General features: G+C 42.3%; 1 protein-coding gene across 1 annotated transcript in view; it reads right to left on the bottom strand.

Moving 5' to 3' along the window:
• Positions 1 to 11,545: 11,545 nt before the first annotated feature.
• PSAP (prosaposin) overlaps positions 11,546 to 23,620 on the bottom strand; it is a 39,288-nt gene continuing 27,213 nt past the window's right edge. Inside the window, exons 9-14 of the mRNA XM_073596701.1 lie at positions 23,322 to 23,420; positions 23,051 to 23,231; positions 19,588 to 19,733; positions 16,965 to 17,045; positions 16,360 to 16,467; positions 11,546 to 12,844 (exon numbers count right to left, since the gene is read on the bottom strand). Coding sequence (XP_073452802.1) covers positions 12,809 to 12,844; positions 16,360 to 16,467; positions 16,965 to 17,045; positions 19,588 to 19,733; positions 23,051 to 23,231; positions 23,322 to 23,420 — 651 coding nt within the window. The 3' untranslated portion in view covers positions 11,546 to 12,808. The remainder of the gene's footprint in view (positions 12,845 to 16,359; positions 16,468 to 16,964; positions 17,046 to 19,587; positions 19,734 to 23,050; positions 23,232 to 23,321; positions 23,421 to 23,620) is intronic.

The raw sequence follows: 23,620 nt of genomic DNA, 5'->3' as shown, positions 1-23,620 counted from the left end.
ACTAGGGGGAGATCAAGGGGTTAAGTATTCACTAGGGAGGTGTTTCTAACTGTGGAGGGGGGTGTACTGACTGGGAGTAGAGAGAGATCGCTGTTCCTTTTTACCCTGTTTCCCCGAAAATAAGCCCTACCCTGAAAATAAGGCCTACAAGGACTTTAATTAGGGCTTATTTGGGGGGTAGGGCTTATATTGCAGCCATCACCGACAATCACACTAGGTCTTCTTTTCGGGGAAACAGGGTACTAGGAACAGCAGATCTCTCTCTACTTCCTTGACAGAATGGGGATCTGTCTATTTACATTGACCGTTCTGGCTCTCTGAGGAGCGATTGCGGGCGCACGTCCCCTATAGCTCTTAAAGTGTCCAACGTACACCTACAGTGATTCGCGCAGCCGTGCCAACCTGTCGGAGTATGGCGGCTGGTCAGCAAGCAGTTAAAAGTAACACACGCACACACGCATCCTTTTAAAAAATTGCAGTACTGGCACTGCACTATAGGGGGAGATGGAGAGGTCAGGATTCAGGAAGACACCTCCTCCTTCCTCTGCTCTACATTCACTGTCCTGATCAAGCTCGCAACTGTGCCGATGTACAGTTCAGAGGAGCAGCAGAAGCTCAATCTGATCTGAATCCCTTCAACTAGGATGCTTTGGCACCTCCGACAACCTTAGACGGCACCCTGGTTGAGAGAGGCTGCACCAGACAACCAAATCACAGCCTACTCTATCTTTGCTCCAAGAGATCTCACGTTTCATATCCTTCCACCCTCCCTAGTCCATTTTGAAATCCTCTGGAGCCAACACCCCTCTATACTTGCTCCTGAAACTCTGGGCTGGCACTTTCATATATCAGGGGGCATTTTATAACACTTATAAATTGTTATATTATATAACACCTACCTATTACACTGGTACATAGGTAGATAGGTTTAAGGCCGGGTTCACCCTGGTGCGACACGACAGCCGTCCTACTTTGGATCCGACTTTGCCCCACGACTTAAAGCCGACATACGTCCGACTTTCAATGAATGGGGATCCGACTTGGATCCCCACCAATACCAGGTACTGTGTTTGGTATGAATCTTGAGGGGGAACTCCACGCCAAATTTTAAATAAAAAACCGGCATGGGTTCCCCCTCCCAAGGGCATATCGCTCGTCCCCACCCCCATTCCTGACCGGCCGGGCTGCGTGCTCGGATAAGGGTCTGGTATGGATTTTGGGGGGGACCCCCACGGTTCCCCTTGAAATCCCTACCAGACCCAAGGGCCTGGTATGCTCTTGGAGGGGGAACCCATGCCGGTTTTTAATTTAGAATTTGGCGCAGAGTTCCCCCTCAAGATCATCTGAGCACGCCAAATTTGCATGCCAAAGTCGGATCATGCGAGACGGCGATCCGACTTCAATGATAGTCGATGGGCTGTAGGATCAAAGTCGAACCAAAGTAGTACAGGGAGCGTTTCTAAAGTCGGAACGACTTGTGTCGGACCAGTTAGGACGGGTCCCATAGGGAAACATTGAATTTCACACCTCATGCGTCATGAGCTCCCAATGTCGGAGCGTTTGTCGGACCAGTGTGAACCCAGCCTAACGTGATGTTAAACACTTCGTTTCTTTAGCTGTTTCAGCAGCTGATGTAATAATTTCTACGTTTGCAGTGTCTTTATTTTATAATCCTTTCCTAAGTTTCAATTTTAGTGCTATTGTCTGCTGCCCCAGGTTTTCTGGTTCAGGGTGGCTCCTTTCTCTTGCAGCATCCTTTTGCTGCCACCCTTGTATTTAGAGTTGTCTTCCTGCATTGTGTGCAATAAGCTTGTAGCCTAGGACAGTAAGGCACTCTCCTGCTCCTTCCTCCTCTTCCCCCCACTCCCTTCATTCCTTCTTGAAGCTAAGGCTGGCCATACACTATACAATTTTCTTATTCATTTTCCTTTAGATTTGCATACAAATTGAAAGGGTTTTGGATATGACCTCATATTGTATGGTTTTGGTTAATCTAATGGACAGTTGAACAAGAAAATTGTAAAGGGCAGTGATGGCCAACCTTGGGACCCCAGATGTTTTGGAACTACATTTCCTGAGATGTTCATGCACCCTGCAGTTTAGCTGAGCATCATGGGAAATGTAGTTCCAAAACATCTGGGGTGCCAAGGTTTGCCATCACTGGTATAGTGTATGGCCAGCCTAACAGACATACTCCAGACTGCACTGTCAACTCTTTCTTGTAAAGACTGGAAGTTTAGGGAAGCAGCATTGCTTGGGTAGGAATTTTAACAAATAGTTTACGTTAAAATAGAGCTATGTGCAAAACTGAAGAGAGCAAGGGTGGGTTATAACCCCTATCAGATTTTTTTTTTTTTTCCCCATCTGTGTCCCACTGCGGAGATTTTACCTTTACTTCCTGTCCCATAGCCAAACAGGAAGTGAGAGGGAATCTCTGCAAATTAAAGGAATTTCTTGGGGACCCCCAGGCCATCAGAACCAGTGTCCCCATTGGAAGATTTCCCCTCTATTACTTTTATGGGGACAACTCAAAATCCAGAGTTTTCTTTACTTTTACTTTTCAATGTTAATGATAAACAGGACAAATAGAGAGGGTGAATCTCCCTAATGGGGACACAGACAGCAATAAAAACTGACAGATGTATTAATCCCTCTCCACTCTGTCCAAAACTTTAAAAAAAAAAGTTTTGCCTTTAGTTATACTTTAAAACAGAACTAAACTCTCCTCTCCTTACAAGCCACGGAAGCTGCCAGCTTGGCCTCTGTTAGATCCGCAGTTGCCAGGGTGCTGCCCATGTAATCGGTTATGACATCAGGCATTTGATGGCTTGACAGTTTGGTTGAGAGAAGAAGCAGCTCTGCCAACTAGTTATTAATCACGGCATGCCTTGAATATAACAGTTTAGGGAATCATTAAATCGATGGGTTTAGTTCTGCTTTAACCACTTGCCCACCAGATGCTGCAAGGTCATCATCATAGCCATACGTTGGCTCGGGAACTCGCTTTTGTGGGCATGTGCGCGTCCCCATTGGCTGGTGGGGGAGCCAATCAGCGGGTCCGGTGGTCTCTATGTCCGCCGGCCACCCGCCATCATTCCCCACAGTGACAGAATGGGGATCTGCCTGTGTAAACAAGGCAGAGCTTCTTTCTGACAGGGAAGATCACACAGATTTGTCTTTCTGCTAAGCAGGAAGATGGATCTGTGTGTTTCCCTAGTCACACAGTCCCTCACAGTTAAAAAGCACCTGGAGTGAACACCTTAAACCCCTTTCCTGACCGTGTCATTAGTTCAATAACACTGACACCCCCAACCGTCAACCCTTAGAGCGGAGGTTGACATCCTGTTGATCACATGCCTGCCTTGCCGATCGCATGCCTAAACTCCTCCTCCCACACATGCAGAGCAATGCAGGGAAGGAACGTACCTAGCGTGCTGCGCTGACCCCTGCTGGTCCTTCTCTCATGTCCATCCCAGGTGCTTGTATGGGACATCACATGGGATGGACGCGAGAAAAGGACCTGCAGGGATCAGCGCCACAAGAAGAGACGTAGTGTGTAGCCGACACTTCCCTACTCTGTGTGTAAGGCAAGTGTCTACCTTGATGTGACTCCTTCCTCTGTACTGTTGACCACTATAATCTGCTCTACAATCTTCTGACTCCTTGATTCTGCTCTATCTGGCACTGAACCCTGTACACAGCTCTATGTAATACTGACCTCTGTACACTGACTGCCCTACATCCTATAGCTAGGCAAGACCACTCAGAACTCAAGTCAAGCAGGTCATCCAGATGTACCATTTGTTTTGCCTTCATGATTGACTCCTGTATCCTAGTGGGGATGACCAATTAAACACCAAACATGAAAAAATTGTGAAGTGAATACCAGTTTTCTTACTGAAGCTAACTTTTAGCCCGGGTTCACACCATAATTCGCTGCGGACCGCACAGGAGCGCTGTGCGTCCCTGTTCACCATTTCAGGGACGAATCAGGGACGATTCTATGCCTGAATTCGGCCCTGAAACGCAGCCAAAGACGCACAGCATTTTTGTGCAGTGCGCACCGCAGCCGCCCCGGAGATATGTGAACCGGCTCCATAGGGAGCCACTCACATTCTCCTGCTATGCGAATTAGATGTGCGGAAACGGTGTGAACCCGGGCTTAAGGTAGGCTAAGTTTATATTTTTGCAGTGACACTTCTTTTGTGTTTTATTATAAGCTTTCTACATGCCGTACTTGCTTTATATTGGGGGCTTACTAGTTTGTTTTTCTAAAAAAATGTTTTTAACCACTTTACCCGCCGGACCATTTGGCTGGCCAAAGACCAGAGCAGTTTTCGCGATTCGGCACTGCGTCGATTTAACTGACAATTGTGCGGTCGTGCAACATGGCTCCCAAACGAAATTGACGCCCTTTTTTTTCCCCACAAATAGAGCTTTCTTTTGGTGGTATTTGATCACCTCTGCGGTTTTTATTTTTTGCGCTATAAACAAAAAAAAGTGACAATTTTGAAAAAAATGCATTATTTTTTACTTTTTGCTATAATAAATATCCCCAAAAAATATATAAAAAAAAATTTTTTTTCCTCGGTTTAGGCCCATACGTATTCTTCTACATATTTTTGGTAAAAAAAAAAATCGCAATAAACGTTTGGTTTGCGCAAAAGTTATAGCGTTTACAAAATAGGGGATAGTTTTATGGCATTTTTTATTAATAATTTTTTTTTTATTAGTAATGGCAGCGATTTTATTTATTTATTTTTTAATCGTGACTGAGACATTATGGCGGACAGATTGGACACTTTTGGCGCGATCATTCACATTTATACAGCGATCAGTGCAATTAAAAATGCATTGATTACTGTGTAAATGTGACTGGCAGTGAAGGGGTTAACCACTAGGTGGTGCTGTAGGGGTTAAGAGTGTCCTAGGGAGTGATTCTAACTGTGGGGTGTGGGGGAGGGGCTATGTGTGACACAACACTGATCACTGCTCCCAATTACAGGGAGCTGTGATCAGTGACAGTGTCACAAGGCATAACAGAGAAATGCTTGTTACATTAGCATTTCCCTGTTCTTCCTCTCCGTGAGACGATCACGGGTATGCCCGCGGATATCGAATCCGCAGGACCCGTGCTCATGCTCACAAAGCTCCCGGCGAGTGCGTCTGCAAGCCACCTCCTTAAAGGGCAACGTACAGATACGTAGTCAGTAAGTGGTTAAAAAGGCACCGAACCTTTGATCTCTTCCTTGTGTTCAGCTCTCAAATGTTGCCTACCTCTGCTTTTAGAGTGTACTAGATTGTATGTAAGATTTTTACCTGCTTGTGTGTAGCCAGCCACCTAGATTTGAATGAAATCTCCTAGTGATGACCAGAGGTATTGTAGGCTGTCCACTATCACATGACTTTTACCTGGCTAAAATCAAGTTTGGTGATTTGGTTCATTTTAAAATGTATGTGTGCATTTTTTTTTTTTTTTTTTTTTTTGTGCAAATCCAGTTAAATAGAAACGGGGGGGGGGAGCAGAAGGCGCAAAAAACCCCATAGCGTAGTAGTTAAAATTCATCAGTTAGCAGTTTATTAAACCGTAAAAGTTGCACTCACAGGGGTTAAGCAATAGCAGGCAGTGAATAGACCTGATGTCATAATGGAATGAGCCCCCTGACACAGCCTGGAGGGCAGTGAAGGTGCCAGGTGCCGCTGTCAGAAGGTCCGGAACTCGTCTATCCAACTGCAGAGACTCTGCAATGCCAGGGACTGCTCGCTGATGACATTGCTCTTAAGGCTGGGTTCACACTAGAGAACACAGCTGCTCACAGCAGGAGTCCGGTGCATTTCCATTCACCGCTTCAGGTCCAATTTCTGCCCAAATTTTGGGCTGAATTCAGAGCTGAAACGGACCAAAAAACACACAGGGCTCATGTGCAAATCACAGCTAGTCACAATCTCCTGCTATGCTAATTGGATGCGGTGAAATCTGCATCCAATTTGCAAATGTGTGAACCCAGCCTAAAACATGCGCGGTCGGATACAAGCTTCAAGGCGATTCTGCCTTTTCATTAGGGGGCCCATTCCCTATGACATCAGGCTTATCCACTGCCCCGTATTCATTGAGTCATATGAGTGCAACTTTTACTTTTTAATAAATAGTTGGATTTTAACTACTACACTATGATGGCTTTTGTGCCTTCTTTTTTTTTTTTTTTTTTCCCTTTTGCGTGCATTGCAGATGGAGCTTCCCCTCCCGACCCATGGGCTGAAGCATCTACCTAGTTTTAGTTGTCCTCAGTCTAGTTCTGGCTACACACTCACTGCTTTGCTATTATGTTAACCATTTCCTTTTTTTTCAAGATTTTATCCCAATTCATGCCTTCTAACAGGGTTCGTAGTTTAGGGAAGTTGGCTCTTTTGAAATTCAGTGTCTTTGTATTCCTCTTAGGTTTCCTATTTGTGTGATTTATACTGAAGCCAATTGACCTGTGATCGCTGTTTCCTAAATTGCCCCGTATTTCCACATCTGTGATCAGGTCTGTATTGTTGGTAAGCAGTAGATCCAGTAACGCTTTATTTCTAGTTGGTGCATCTACCATCTGAACCATGAAACTGTCCTGCAAGACATTTAGGAACTGGCGAGCATTAGACGAATGCGTGGTTCCCTCCACCCAGTCTGTCATCATAATGGGGGATTTTAATTATCCAAACACTTCCCGCTAATCCAACTTGTGATAGGAGATCCGTCTCCCCCTCCAAGTCCATGTAGTTCAACCAATTAAAGGGAAAATGGGAAAATAAAAAATAGATATTCTACCTAATATCTACAATCCCATGCCCACAGTTGATCCAGAGAAAGGCAAAAAAAAAAAGAAGAAAAAAAAAAACCGGAAAGCATGGTCCACTTAGCTCCAGTTGGGGGGGGGGGAGGGAGAGGATTCCTTTCTGATCCCCCTAAAGGCAGTCTGATATTCCCTTGATCAACTTTGCCTATAAATGTTAGTACCCAGTTATTTTATGTACACCTAGGAAAGAATCCAGGCCTTTGCTCTGTGTGTGTGTGTATGTATGTGTGTATGTATATATGTGTGTGTGTGTGTGTGTGTATATATATATATATATATATATATATATATATAAAAAAAAAAACAACTCCTGAGCTGGCCAGAACCACCTCTGGAGGGAGTCTATTCCACATCTCTTACCACGAAGAGAAGCCTTTCTGTATTTGGAGATTAAATCTTCTTTCCTCTAGACGTAAAGAGTGCCCCCCTTGTCCTCTTTGATGACCTTAAAGTGAATAACGCAACACCAAGTTAACTATATGGACCACTTATGTATTTGTACATGATCATATCCCCCTCTTAATCTCCTCCTCTTAGAGAATAAATTCAGTCCTCAAAAGTTCCACTCGCATGCTCGCCTCTGGGGAGTGGAGAAAGGTTGAGGGCAAGTGTTCAACACACCAATATGGTGTCTTCGTAGCTACCATTCATATGAACCTCATCAGAGTGCCACGATTGGAAATGTTGACAACTTCCTGTGTGACGAGAGCAATAGAGTTTTAAGAGTTCAGTTATGTGGCATGTTCTCATTCAGAACTGGTGTTTTGCAGCCTTGTTCCAGGTCAGGGATTTCTTCCTCTGCGCTACAACCTGTCATATCAATGGTATATTTTACATCAGGTCTGACGATAGCTGGAGCAGAAAGAGCAACTCAGTTTTGGGCAGTAAGTGTTTTTTGTTAGTGATCTCTCTCTCTCTCTCTCTATGTGACACTGCACAGCTTGCGAATATTAAAAAAAAAAAAAGTGTTGGACCAGTTCACACTAGAATGTGTTGCAGCAAAATTGCATTCTGTGCAGGTTATCTACACCACATGTGAATGCACTCCCCCTGAGAGAGCCATGCAGAACCATTCATTTGTAATGGCATCCAAAATGTAGCAGTTGCAGCCACCAAGGCCGCATGGTAACCGCAGTAGCATGCGGCACAATTTGAGAAAGTTGTGCTTTCACTACTTTGTCTTCCCATGTGTTCTGTCAAAATGGGAATGCATGTATTCTATTGTGAACAATTGTTTTTGTAGTGTGTGCATTTTTGGTGCTGATATTTTATTTATTTATTTTTTTGGAGGGAGGTGGCTGGATTTAAGTCCCCGTCCACACCACAAAAGTGTCCTCCAGATCCATTTCTGCATGTGCGTTTTGTATGCATTTTCAGATGCTTTCCCCGACCCCCCTCAATGTACTGGGGTGCAGTGCCTATAGTAGTCAAATTTTATTTTTCACAGATCAATGAAAACGGAAGATTGTATACTCACCTTTCCAGTAGCATCTTCATGGCAGCATACACCTATGGGTCGTGGCTCTGCCTCCGCAACCTAATAGGACCGCGTAGCTATTAAACCATGAGAGTGCCCCCACCCACTGTGTGTGTGTGTAATATTAATAAATATATACACACACACACACACACACACACACACACGACAGGGAAGGAAAATTACAGAAAGCAGAGTATACAATTTTTAGTTTTCCTGTCACATCATGGCAGCATACACCTTTGGGGAATAACTCGCAAACTGGGTGGGTATGAGCAGAAAGATACATTTATTTACAAGGAATAGAGACATTGGACTGTATAATTGCTCTCCCAAAATCTACCATGGACAACCTAGGGGAGTCCACTTTGTGATGTGATATAAAGGTATTTTTTGATGACCAGGTGACTGCTTTACAAATAGTTTCTGAAGACATCCTGCAGTAGACGGCCAATGCCCTTAAGCCCTCAGGTATTTGTTCTTGTTTAGATGAGCAAGACCTTTTAATGATCTTCACCAACCATCGTGCGAGAGGTCGCTGCTTGTCCTCTCCTAGAGCCATGTGGGATGACTAGGAGATTCTCAGTCTTCCTAAGGTTACTGGTTGCCGAAAGGTAGACCAAGATATTGGTCTTTACATCGAGTGGATGTGGGTCATCCTGTTCTGTAGAGAGAGTCAGAAGGCATATCTCCTGATTAAAGTGGAAGGAAGATGACACCTTTGGGATGAAGCAATCCGACGACTTTAAAAATCCCTTGTCTGGGTAGATGGTTAGGTATGGTTCCTTCGCCAGTAGGGCCTGCATCTCCGAGACTTTTAGCCGATGGGGGGGCCTTAACTTTAGGCAGGCCTTCTGGAATTGAATGACAAGGGGCTCCTGTGCCCACTTCATTCCTGTCATGGCGGACAAGGCTGACACATGCACCTTTAGGGTATTTGACCCAAGGCCTTTATCTAAGCCTAGCTGGAGAAACTCAAGGATCTGAGTGACTGTTGAAGAGGATAGGTTCCAGGATTGCTGTTGTGCGTCAGAGAAACTTCTCCTAAATCCTTTTGTAGGTATTGTTGGTGGTGCATCTTCTGGCTTGAAGAAGAGTGTCTATCACTTTCTGATAGCAGCCTTGGACTAAGAACCTAGCCCTTTCAATCTCCAGGCTGTCAGGTGCAGCCTCTCTGGGAATGGATGAAGGAGCTGTCCCTGCGAGAGTAAATCCGCTGCCATCGGTAGCTCTCCGATGCTCCTTGGTATACACAGAGCTGAAGGAGGAATTTAATAAATTTGCCTTCTTTGTCCCAAATCACCCACTCAAGATTTTGTAAAGGGCCTACATGCTCAGACCTGACCTTTTTACTAACATATTGCAAAAGATAGGACAAACCCTTCAATCTGTGGTTTGTTTTGAAACCTTGATTTCTTTTTTGTTACACATTTAAATGTTATTTTTATATGCTAGGATAGTGTTCTTTCAATTTTATTTTTAAAAGCACTTTTCTTATTTATACTTCATGAGCCACATAAGTTTAATTTTCAGCCCTTTAAACTTATTGCCAATGGGAAAATACTTTGCATACAGTCTTTTGAAGAATTCACATTTTTGTTCTGTGTTAATCAATGCCAATAGCTCTCTCTCCCTCCACCCCAGTCTTATGCTGGCCATACACTATATGAAAAAAAAAAAAAAAAATCGGCCAACCATTTTCGAAAAACAAACGTTCAACCGTGTCCGCAAACGATCGTGCCATCATGTAATGACCGATAAATCATTCAGTGAACATAAATAATTTTTTTACATATACCTAGTGCAGACAGGAAAAACATTAACCTTGCAATTTATCATACGTTCGGCAGAAATTTTCCAAACTTGCCGTTCGTTTTTTTCCCACAAACACATCAAACGATTATCGATTTGTGCCCATTAACTTGCCGAAGAACGAACAGAGCGTCTATATGAACGATTTTTCGGTCAATCTTTCGTATAGTGTATGGCCAGCATCAGTCTTGGAGAGCAGCCATCATCCTTGGAAAATTTGCCCTCTTAAAGTTTTTACCAATATGAGCTTTTTGCTTACAGCTAACCTAAAAATCATGTTATATTCACTGCTACCCAGATGTTTTTATATGGACAATAAGCTCTGCATGATTTGAGGTTACCAGGTGCAGCAGAGCATCACTCCTAGTCAGGGCCTCTTTGAACTATACCATAAATTACACATCTAATTTCTGGACTACCATCACATTTTTTTGGAGCACCAGGACAGTAGAAACACCCACAAAATGATCCCATTTTTTATTGCACTGCTTTAGTGGCCATGTTACCATGGAGGGCAACCAGGAATTCTTTCCAAAGGCCAGATTTGTGGAATGCTTGACTAATAGTTGTCCTGTGGACAGATTCACCTGAGCTGTGGATCTCTGCAGCTCCTCCAGAGTTACCATGGGCCTCTTGGCTACTTCTGTGATTAATGCTCTCCTTGGGCAGCCATGCTTTGGTTGGTTTGTAGTTGTTCCATAATCTTTCCATTTTCAGATAATGGATAGAACAAGTGGTCAATGAGATGTTTAAAGATTCAGATTATTTTTTTTTAATATAACCTAACCCTGCTTTACTCTTCTTCACAACTTGATCCCTGACATGTCTGGTGTGTCCCTTGGCCTTCACGATGCTGTTTTTTTCACCAAGGTTCTCTAAAAAACCTCTGAGGGCTTCACAAAACGGCTGTATTTATACTGAGATTACACACAGGTGGACTATTTACTAATTAGGTGACTCCTGAAGGCAATTGGTTCCAACAGATTTTAGCTAGGCGTATCAGAGTAAAGAAGGCTGAATACAAATGCACGCCACATTTTTCAGATATTTGTAAATAATTTGAAGGCCATTAATCCTTTTCTTTACACTTCAGAATTATGTGCCACTTTATCATATTACAACTAAAAATGTAAATGTATTTTATGTGATAAAGTGGTATGAATACTCTAAGGCACTAACAAAGTAGGCATTATCCTAATCTGGGTAAGGCAAAGGGGATCAATTTATATTTCCACTTGTGTAGCCACACATGGCAAAATGAAATGCACTTACCTTTTCCCTCACCACCACTCACTTTGGGAGCAAAGTAAAATACATAGCACTTCTGGGTATGGTTGAACATGCACCATACTGCCCCTCCTGCATATATGGGGGGGTGCATACAATACATCATTCTAGTATAGATACTAAAGAAAATACATTTTTTTTTGGACATGGTCTTTATTGGTGGCTTTTTTTTAAAGTCAATTTTCACTGTCAGTAATTTAAAGTCTAGAGTTTAGTACATTAGGTTCTTTGATCATAAAAAGAAAAAACCTAGTAACAAGTTTAACACATTTAAACTAAATAAGGCAAATAAACAGTGCTGTGTCAGCCCTCAACTGTTCATTTCGTGCAACTTCTAAACTCCAAGAGGCCCAATTATAAAGCGTGAACAAACCCTCCATTCCCCTTCTGGTCCAAGAAACCATTTGTTAGTGGATTGCTTTTAATGCCTTCTCACTATGAAATAGTTTGCCAATGATCTCTGGCTGCTGTAAGCCAGGGCAAACTCACTCCCTTGAAATGAAGAAATGTTCCAAAAGTGGCTACATATCAGTTCACGGTTTAACTCCTTGGCGCCAACAGTATGCATATATGTGGCCTCACTGGGGAAGGACCTCAAAACGCAGAGCAGCCGCATAAATAAAGCCCTGTGTAAACTTAACTTGCGTGTGCTTCCTGTACGGTGGCCAGTAGGGGATCGGTAAGCTCACTATGCATACTTGTGATTGGGAGCTTTCCTATCATGTGACCACTAACAGCAGTCACATGACCTTAATGCTCAGATATTAGACCTCTTGAAAGGGCTAGGAGGCAGTCAGCACCAAGGGGTTAAATTTGCATCCTCTCCAGTTAACCACTTCACACAAGCAGGGAAAAAAAAAAAAAAAAAAAAAAGAAGAAAAAAAAAAACCCAAAAAAACTTAAGCCCTCAATCTTCCCAAAGGAAATGCCATCTTTTGATGGCTAAGGTATAGCTAGCCCCCCCTTATTTTAGATGCTGATTTGGCAGGGGACACAGTACACTTACACATTAAAATGAAAAATGTATTCATTCCAAAAGTAAAAAGTCCTGAAGACACTGGATTCAGTTAAAAATTAGACATAGCTTGGCAACTGGCAGGAGAGCCAGAAACAATTTTAGCAAAAAAGTTACAGAAACTAATTTTAAGTCATCGTACATAATATATCCCTCCTGGATTAAGCACATTTTTTCAAAATAAAGCTTAGGAAAGGCTAGAAAAAAAAAAAGTGGAAAAAAAAAAATCGTGTAACTTTGTGCAGAACATTTCTCTACAGAACAAAAATATGTACAACCTATTCATACAGAAAATATTCTCTCCGGGATTAGAGTAGTACGATCTTAAGGGGGAGCCATTCAATCTGTGCAGTCCATCGTACCTCCAAGAATAAGTATTTTCTAGTTCCAAACATGACGTTTGCAATGCTCAATCGCCTAAACAAAAAAACAAAACAAAAACACACACACACCTCTTTAGTCATCCAGTAAGAAAAAAGTCTTACTACTAATAAATCAGCAGGTTGTATTTGACATTTTAGCTACCCTTGAAGTGAATTTTCAATGCTGTGATCAATTTCAGTGGATGAGGAAGGGGGAAAAAAAAAAAAAAAAAAAAAGCACAGTTTTCTCCTGCCACTCAAACAGGTCAAATACTTCTGACATGCAGGGCAGGCCCCTCTTGTTTGAGTAGGTCTATCATTAGTCAGATGACAAAAAGACAGGCTCACATAGTAAGTCCACTCATTTCTCTCTCCCCCCCCCCCCCCAAAAAAAAAATAGGACACCAGAATAACCTTTTGGTAGGGGAGAGGGACTGTCACACACATCTGTCATTCCATAATATACAAGAGTGGATACCTAATATAGCACTGAAAAGAAGGGCTACGGTCCCAAGGAAAGCACGTATAAAGTGATCCCAGACTGTATGCAAATACAAATTTTATTGGACCAATACAAATATACCCATCACCAAAATAACATTGTTATCATAAAAGTACACTTGGCCCAATCACACCTGGTCATCTGTCATATAATCTCAAATCGAGCATATCAATCGATATATCAAATGTGTAAGACAAATTACCCAATAGGGTTGGTGAGAGCAATCACCCTCTATTTTAAAAAAAATAAATAAATGGGGGAGTTTCTCACATCCAATTACTTGAGAGTTGGAAAAAAAAAAAAAAATGTAAAAAAAACAAATACTGCTGAATGGAGCTAAGGTTTCCTTTAGGATAATGAAAACTCTGTGCAATCACAGTACACTAGTTAGTTGTCAGTTCCAACGAATTCCTAATATAGCACTCCATGCAGGTTCATAACTGGGCGTACATTGGTAAATTTGCAAAAGCCTTGGCTGCTCGTTTTGGGTTCCCATCATTGAGTGAGGTTTTTCCAGGAAATTAGATGGCTTTGGAGCTCCATTTCTGGGGTATCGATGTATATCACTTCTATACCAACAAGGGTCCCCTCAACTATATGTTGGAGTTTTGAGTATATCTGCCATATCCTTAAATAATGGAAGTTGGGTAACCATTTCCTAAATCGGATAAGGGCATTTCCCCACTCTCCCCAAAGGGTCTCCCACTGCCGACACTATAGGTCTTCCAGGGGTTTTTTAGGGTTCGCATGAATTTTTGGAAGGATGTAGAACACAGGAGTGTTAAATGTTTCAACCTTTAGATAGTCAAGTTCCTTCTTGTAGATAAGCCCAGCGTCTTCTGAGAGTACTAGTTTATAGTTGAGTTGGGATATTAGGTCAAGGAAGGGGTTGTTGGTTTGTAGGTTGTCTAATCCCTAAGTTGTCGCTCAGCTTCTGCTGTATAGTCATTCATGAGGACCACACTCCCCCCCCCCCCCCCCCCTTGTCATCCTTCTTAATTACAATAGAATTCAATTCATTGAGGGCTATACGTTCCTCCTTAGATTATCTATGGGTTGTCAGTACGCACCAGATCCAAAAATAGACTCAGCCTTTACTGCCCAAGGATGGCATCTTGGTTGATTTCATCTTGAGGTTATCTCTCTTCCACTTCTTACTGACAGGCCCATGACGGCACGGATGGCTACTGGGACGGCTTTGATCACCAATATGATATGACCCATCAAATCGTGAGTGTCCCTGAAATGGTGCTATAGTCACCATCATTTATCGTGGATGACTTGTGATCCAATGCTAGACTGGGTGAACAACACTGGACTATCTTGCACACATTTCTTCTCGTATGCATACGAAAACTCAGTGACCCAGGGAAGCATCCAAGGCTTTTGCAAACTTACCAATGTACACAGTTATACCTGCATAGAGTGCTATACAGGGGGTCCCCGGGTTACAAACAAGATAGGGACTTTAGGTTTGTTCTTAAGTTGAATCTGTTTGTAAGTCGGAACAGGTAAATTTTTTAAGTGTAGCTCCAGCCAAAAAAATCTATTTTTAAGTTTTGTAGATAGCATAGGGAAGGGTTATCACCCCTGTAACATTTGTTTTGCTGTCTGTGCCCCTGTTCAGAAGATTTCACCTCACTTTCTGTCCCAATGACAATTGGATTTTGAAAATTTGGGGTTATTAGGGAAATAAGGATAGGTGATAAAGCATCAGTGGAGACACCCTTTTTCCCATATTAACTCTTGGAGGAGTGAATTTCCCTTCCTAGGGGTAGATTTCCTCTCACTTCCTGTTGTCTCCCTCCGTTTGTAAGTACGAGTCGTTTGTAAGTCAGATGTTTGTAAGTAGGAGACCCCCTGTATTAGGGATCTGTTGGAACTGACAACTAACTAGTGTTCTAGGATTGCACAGATGTTTGTTATCCTAAGGGAAACCTTAGCTCCATTCAGCAGTGTTTACATTTTCAACTTGAGTAGATAGATAGATATATAGCGATTGGGCCCAGTGTACTTTCTTTCATGACGTTGTATTTGACATTTGCTCGTTGAGTATTTTTGTATTAGTCCAATAACATTTGTACTTAATTTGCATACTATCACTCTCTGGGATCACTTTATACCTTCTTTCCTTGAGACCTTGGCCCCACTTGTCATTTTTTCCCCTCCTACTGTTGCCATTGGGAAACACCTTGAGGTGTGAAATGCAGCCATATGTAGCATGCATCCATTTAGACAGGAAGTGGCTGCAGGAAATCAGCAGCAATGAGGTACAACCAAAAAGGTGGAAAAAAGGAAAAAAAAAACCAACAAAGTATAAGCAAATCAAACGCCTTTCAGGCTGGGTTCACTTCTATTATAATTTTAAACCAAAAATGTCCACCTGTGTCATCTTTTAAGATGGACTGAAGCAGCACTCCACAGACCTCAGCAGTTAATGACACATTGACAGCCATTTGTCACCATGAAATTGCTTATATACCATTACACCTTTCAAAGCAACAGAAGTGAGGGAAACTTTCAAGGAAGACAGACCTGTTCAACTTAAATAGGAGTTCCACCCATTTAAAAGTCAGCAGCTACAAAAAGTGTAGATGCTAACTTAAATAATCACTCACCTGTCCCCAGCGATGCGGGCATACGAAGCGTCACTCCTCTCCGCAGCACCCACATTCTAACTGGGTGCTCAGCTGTGGTTTCACAGCTGAGCGCACACTGCGCAAGCATGAGCCGCAATGCACGCTCTGAACGGCTGGGCAATCTTCTGGGACCTGTGACGTGTCCCAGAAGATTGGGGGGAGAGGAACTTCCTTCCGGCACCAGCTCCCCTAAAAAAAATGCCATACCAAATATGGCCTTTTCCGGGGGTCACCTGCACTTAAAACAGAAGTTGCGTTTTTGGGTGGAACTCTGCTTTAAGGTGGGGATTTCACATCTTTTCTCCAGAGCAACAAAGTGAAAGTAAATCTCCAAAAATGGGAACCAATCAGCAATTTATCACTAGAGAAACTTTAAATCTATTTGGTCTTTTTTCTTATACAATTGTAACTTCACAGACATCCACTTACATTACAACGTCCTGCAGTTTCCAAGTCTTTGCACCAGTAGCTTGGGCCCCACATACATTTCTCAGTTCCTAAAAGAGGTTTCTGGACACCTGGACACACATTTAGGTCCTGCGTTGGGGTAAAAGTATCAAAAGTTACACTTGCACAGAAGACCTTAAAATTTAAACCACATTTTAACAGCCTGTATATTACACATGCCTACATGAGGTTTACCTGCATCAATTGACCACAACAGACCAGATGGCATTTCCACCTAAAGTCATCTACATCCCACAGATTGCTTAAAGCAGCATTAAACTTTCATAAAAAAAATTAAAAATTGCCCTTCGCAGCTTTGTCATAATGTACTAGTACTGCAAGTACATTATGGCAGACTTGCCTGCCAAACGGCGCCCCCCCCCCCCCAGCGCTGCAGTGTCAGAGCTCTCGGCTGTCACGAGTGTAGCCATCTTCTCCCAGGTCTTCATTCTGGGTTTGGACCCTTCAGCCGCTAGACTGGTCAGGCCATGATGCCATTATACTTGCACATGTACACAAGAGTCACAGCACAAGACGGCATGCGCTCAAAAGAAATTAAAGTTTAAAATCTGAACATTTTGCCTTACCACACAAACTGTGCCTGGATCCATTTTTTGAAGCAGCAATTCCAATATCATAGGCCCATACAAGGTTATCATAGTGTGGCACTGCAAATAGAAGACATGAACAATTTCAGCAAAAACTTGATCTGATTTCTATAAACTTCTCTTTAAAACTTTTCACTTAGTAAAACATTTGGAGCAGCAATGGGTCATTATGGTGGTACTGTTTGCATATAGTATGTAGATACTGCCAAATTATAGAATCCCTCTCCACCAAGTAGTCCTACACAAACACCTGCAGCTATGACACACGACTATTAGATTCACCCCATTATTCTGAGGTAAGACTTTCATTTTTAAAGCTTATATTGAAATAGGAACTTGTGAGGATAGAAATATGGAAGTGACGCTGCTGTAATACTGATCTCTATGAGGACTAAATATTAAAAAGGTCATGATTAAAGTCAGGGATGCAGCATTTCTTCAGTCATTTTTCAGTCCTCAAATGGCCAATTTTACAAACGGCCTGCAAAAAGAGCAGGAGTAAAAAGGGAAGGGACTCTTCCAAAAGGGAGTGAGGTAGAAGTTTTTATTTATAATCACCGGCAGTAAATGAATGCAGCTTCCTATATTGTAGCTTTCCTAGGCACAGTGCATAAGGACACTGCAGTAGAATCTGCATTGGCCTAGCTTTTCAAACTTTAAAATACTTAAGCTTAATAATTAAGCTTTATTATAATCTTACCTGTAGGTAAAATGAATATTTCCTAAACATGCACCATTTAAGACATTATCTAGCAAGCAGCCGGTAACATCACTGGTGCATGCGCTCTGAACGGCATACCTGTACTGTTCCTTCAGGCCAAGACTCAAGTACAGCTCTTAGGTGGAGGTGGGATCGGCTTCCGTGAATAAATTAGTTCAAGGATCGTCTAAACGGGGACAGGGTAGAATTTGACCAGACATACTAAGGAGTTCCAGAGAATGGGAGAGGCTCTGGAGAAGTCCTGGAAGCCAGTTGGAGGTGCTAAAAAGAGCATGTTTTGTATGTTGTGGTTAGGATTTAGAATTTTATACGTTGAGCTACTGGAAGCCAGTGAAGGAATTGGCAGAGAGGCAGCAGTCATGGCTACTACAAAACATGCTTCTGCAGTTCAACACATTTCATTTTACAATTGTTAGTCTTTTGCAGCACGTACAGCCGTGGCCAAAAGTTTTGAGTGACAAATATCAATTTTCACAATGTCTGCTGCTTCAGGCCCCTTTCAGATTTGTGTAACTTGTCCTGCGACTTGGGGCTGCAAAGTTGCATGACTAGTCGTTCCATGATTTCTAATAACCATTCATTTCTGTGCAACTTCAAAGTAGTCCCTGTACTACTTTGGTCCGACTTTCATGCGAGTTGAGGTCCATATACCTCAAGTTTACACGGCTTATCCCGAATTCTCCTCAAAATCACGGCCGTGAAATCGCAGTTGTGGTAATGAGAAAGGGGACTCTTGTTTTTAGACTTTTGTCAAATGTTACTATGGTATAATGCAGTATAATTACAAGCATTTCCTAAGGCTTTGACAATTACATTAAGTTTATGCAAAGAGTCAATATTTGAAGTGTTGCCTTTTTAAAGCCTCTGCAATTCACCCTGGAATGCTGTCAATCACCTTCTGGGCCACATCCTGACTGATGGCAGCCCATTCTGCCATAATCAATGCTTGGATGTTGTCAGAATTTGTGGGTTTCTTTTTTTTCTTCCACCTGCCTCTTGAGGACTGACCACAAGTTCTCAATGGAACTTTTGGCCATGAACCCCAAATTTTAATGTTTTGATTCCCAAGCTACTTAGTTATCATTTTTGCCTTATGGCAAGGTGCTCCATCATGCTGGAAAAAGGCATTGTTCATTACCAAACTGTTCTTGGATGGTTGGGAAAAGTTGCTCTCAGAGGATGTTTGTTCGATTCTTATTCGTGGCTGTGTTTTTAGGCAAAATTGTGAGTGAGCCCACTCCCTTGACTGAGAAGCAACCCCACACATGAATGGTCTTAGTATGCTTTACTGTTGGCATGACACAGGACTGAAGGTAGGGCTCACCCTTTTCTTCCCCCGGACAAGGCTTTTTCCGGATGCCCCAAACAATGGGAAAGGGGATTCAGAGAAAATGACCTCGGTCCTCAGCAGCCCAATCTCTGTATCTTTTGCAGAATATCAGTCTGTGCCTGATTTTTCTGGAGCGAAGTGGCTTCTTTGCTTCCCTTCTTGACACCAGACCATCCTCCAAAAGTCTTCACTGTGCGTGCAGATGCACTCACACTTGTCGGCTGCCATTCCTGAGCAAGCTCTGCACTGGTGGTGCCCTGATCCCACAGCTGAATAAACTGTAGGAGCTGGTCCTGGCCTTTCTTGGGCAACCTGAAGCCTTCACAAATGCGGTGGAAATGTTTTTTATGGGAGTTAATTTTCATGGCAAACAGGGACATTGCAATTCATCCAATCACTCTTCATAACATTGGAGTATATGTAAATTGCCATCATAAAAACTGAGGCAGCAGACTGAAAAATAATTTGTGTAATTTTCGAAATGTTTGGCCACGGCTGAACATACAGTGCTTATCTATAAAATTAGGTACAAAAAAAAAAAAAAATTATACCTGATCTTGCACGGATGATGGAAGGAAATTGCAGATCTTCTGTAACCCATCCTCAATTTTCTCCTTAGTAGCATTCTGTCCCAGTATACTATCCAAATATGACATAATCATCTTGCAGACTTCACAGCTTTCAGAATTGAGTTTTACTGTTTAAAAGCAGAACTACACAGTGAGGAATTTTTGACATTGTAAACCGTAAGAAAAGTGACATTAGGAGGAGGTTTCACTAAAAGACTCCTGACCCATAGAGACAGGAGTGATTTTGTGCTGGTATTACCTTGTTATTTTAAGATGGACATTAGTCTCTAAAGCCCCGTAAAAGTCCCAAATTTTGCTTTGTCCCCAAAACAAGGGGGATTTCCTCACTTCCTGTCATATCTATAGAACAGCAAGATCTGGCGACTTCTCTAAATGGGGCACAGATGTTAACCATAGTTCCACAAGGTATTAACCATTTCCTACACTATTCAATACAAGTAGAAAAGACTGGATCAATTAAGGGGTTAACAGCTTGAAATTTGTGTGTGTGTGTGTGTGTGTGTGTGTGTGTGTGTGTGTGTGTGTGTGTGTGTGTGTGTGTGTGTGTGTGTGTGTGTGTGTGTGTGTGTGTGTGTGAGAAAGTCAAGGTTAACACTTTCTGCCAACAATGCTTCATCTGCCCTTGTCCGCCCTACTAAACGCCAACCCTACTTTTTGCAATATAGTTACAAAAAGGCTTGTAACATGACTTGTCAACATTTAAAGGGTCATTGCACATTTAAAAAACTGCCTAGGCAGGTACCTGTAGATAAAACTGCAGCTTTGACCAAAGTTAAATGCCCTGGCTATAGGTGTGAGCAATTCCTTGTTGCTAAGACACTCCCAGCTAAATCAAACCCTCACTTGCTTGTTCACCCCCTGATTTCAGAGCAGGGGGTGAACAAGCAAGTGAGGGTTTGATTTAGCTGGGAGTGTAAGCAGGGGGTGAACAAGCAAGTGAGGATTTGATTTAGCTGGGAGTGTCTTAGCAACAGCATAGCAACAAGGCAGGACACCGCCATCTCAGGGATTTTTCAGATTTGAAAGATACAGTATGTAAATGGCCTACATCTGTAACAAAGGCCATCGTTTAACTTTGGTCAAAACTGCACAAAGTTTATCCAAATGTGTCACTTGTATAGACAGTTTTTTGGTAAAGGTGAACTAACCCTAAAAATAAAAAAAAACACATTGCTTGAATTTGCCACTTTAAAATGTTGCAGCAATGTCAAATGTGACCGAAAAAGCACCTAGAGATACAACACAAGTTGCCCGTTTTGGCCAGATTGGGTGACTAACTTCTCTAATCACCTCTCAATGTTTCTAGACAGCCAACAATCTATCCCTCAGATAAGAAACTGACAGTGTGAGGGAAGGAGAGCCGATCAGCGGCATCTCCTCACAGGGGGACATGTAGGAATGTAATTAGGGCACTGATCATCAGTCCCCCGATTACAAGAAAAAAGTGTCACCAATCAGTGCCCACCATTGCCAACCATCAGTGCCCACCAATCAGTGCCCATTAGCGATATCAGTCAGTGCTAGCAATCAGTGCCCATAAGTGTGGCATATTAGTGCCACCTAATCAGTGCCCATAGGTGCCACCTCAATGCCCACCAGTTCAGCCTATCAGCGCACATCAGTGAAGGCGAAAAAAAAGTTAAACATTTTTGGCCTTTGTTAAACCCAGCAGTGATTAAATACCACAAAAAGATCGTGAAAGCTCTTTGTGTGAAGAAAATGATAAAAAAAAAAAAAAAAAAAAAAAAAAAAAAAAACTTGTTTGGGTACAGTGTAGCACGACCGCGCAATTGTCAAAGTGCGACAGCGCTGAAAGCTGAAAAATGGCTTGGGCAGGAAGGGGCTGCAAGTACCTGGTAGGCAAGTGGTTAAAAGTGTTCAGCCTCCCCTGCTTCTGTTTGGAGCCCAGGGCCACAAATTGTCAGGATACAGAGGAAAGAAAAAAAAAAAAAATTCCCCCTATTAACCTGAAAGTGCTCTGCTCTGAGCACTTATAAAAGTTTACCTTTTGTGTAAGGGAAAAAAGGCATTATTTTGTTGCACTGCAGCCTGTTAAGCACCACACCCGTCATCCATTGATGGTGGGTGCAATGTCAAGTTCCTGCAGACTAGGTATAGCTGTCCTCCCATTGAGGCAGATAGTGAATTGCAGGAAGAATCAATGCCCTTGCAGTTCACTGAGAACTACAAGCCGTCTGTTGTGGTGGCAGTTGGCACTTTTAGTTCACAGATTTGTGTGAACGAACAATGTGGCTGTGGGAGCCCCACACAGCCTCACTGGTCTTAATTACTTGAGCAAGGATTTTACCCTTTTCATGACCAAGCCATTTTTGCTACACCGCATTGTGTTACCTTAACTGGTAATTGCGTGGTCATGCAACGCTGTACCCAAACAATTTATATCTTTCACACAAATAAAGCTCCTTTTGGCTATTTGATTATTTTTTGCAGCCTGGCAGGTGGTGTGCATCCTAGAGAACACACCTGTTTACTACTGATATAGTTCTACATTGCCAGACCTATTATATGGATGTTTCCCTTTGTGTGTGGCCATTTGCCCTGTAATCTCCAGACTATTTAGTATCAATCCCTGTGTTTTGATCCAACACTGATGTCTGCCTACCGCTGAACACTTTATAGTCTTCACACCCTCCTGCTGCCCGCAGATAATGCAAATTGCCTTGGTGCCCTATGCCCACCCCCAGGCTGTGCCATTTGGTTTTATGATCAACAGTATTTGTTGCTCTAGCCTGCCATACTGGGTCCAGACGAATCCGTGTAATTGGCAAACATTGATCTAACCTGGCAGACCTGTTCACCGGAAGCATAGTATTAGGTATTATTGCACACAGAGCGAGGAACTACTCCTCAAACTATGAGCTGTAAAAAATCAGCAATGTGCAATTTGGGGTGAATTTACTTCACAGATGCTGTGAAGCCTTTTTTTTTTTACAAAAAGACTTGGGCCTCATCTAAATGATGCATACAAAGCTAATAACCAGGACCCCCCCCCCCCCCCCGTATCCTACAATGACGGACTAGATCGGCCACAAAAAAAAAAAAAAAAAAAAAAAAAAAAAAAAAAAAAAAGAACATATTGGATAAAAACATTTTGAAAACAATTTGAAAATTTGAGTAAGACCAACAGAAGAACAGGTAAAAAACACACAAGTTGGTTAAACATTAGTGGTGTATGGTGTTGTCTGTGCGGTCTGTTTGTGCATCAAGACTGTCAATATTTATTGTGGAAAATATAGGTTTGAAAAACTGTTGTGCATATTTCATGGAATGCAAAAAAAACGTGAAAGTGCTCTATTCTACAGGCCAGAAATGTTTTGGTGGTTTAAGCATTTTAGGCCCAAAATGCTAATTTAATGGGAAAAAATGCATCTGCCAGTAAAATGTTAGTTTTTTTTTTACTTACCAATTTGTAGTTTTCTTGAACTGCAACAGCCCATGGCCATGCAAATTAATCTGGGATCCCCTTCCGCTTCCATTATTGAAATGAGCAAATCGGCATACTGGTTAACAAAATCTTCACATTTTTTGGCATATTTGGAAGGCAAAAGATCACACACTTTATCAAGAGCTTCTTTAATGTGTGCCTATTGGGGGAAAAATACAAGACTGAGTAGATCTACACAAGACCTATGCTTTTACAAACCCTACTGTACCTGTATACATTTTATACACACCCGTGACCGGTTACTGTCCAAAAACTTTTCCACATTCTGCACTACCAGTTGACATATTTCACAGAAAGGACCATTTTCTGAAGCTTCATGCTCTGCAACCTAAAAAGACAAATCATTTAGTGCCCCCGCAAAAAAATAAATAAATAAAAAAAGGGACTCTGACCATGTTTAACATCATCCCATATTATAGTCCAATTCCAGTGCTGACATTCCTGTAACAATCTGGTGAGGTAGTTTAAACCTATCAAAAACTGGAAACGTTATACCAACTTCCTACTCTGTCCAAAACGATAGGCCTC

The sequence above is a fragment of the Aquarana catesbeiana genome, linkage group LG08, assembly GCF_042186555.1.
Source record: "Aquarana catesbeiana isolate 2022-GZ linkage group LG08, ASM4218655v1, whole genome shotgun sequence".
In the NCBI taxonomy this organism is placed as follows: Eukaryota; Metazoa; Chordata; class Amphibia; order Anura; family Ranidae; genus Aquarana; species Aquarana catesbeiana.
This window is presented reverse-complemented; position numbering and strand designations above follow the sequence as displayed.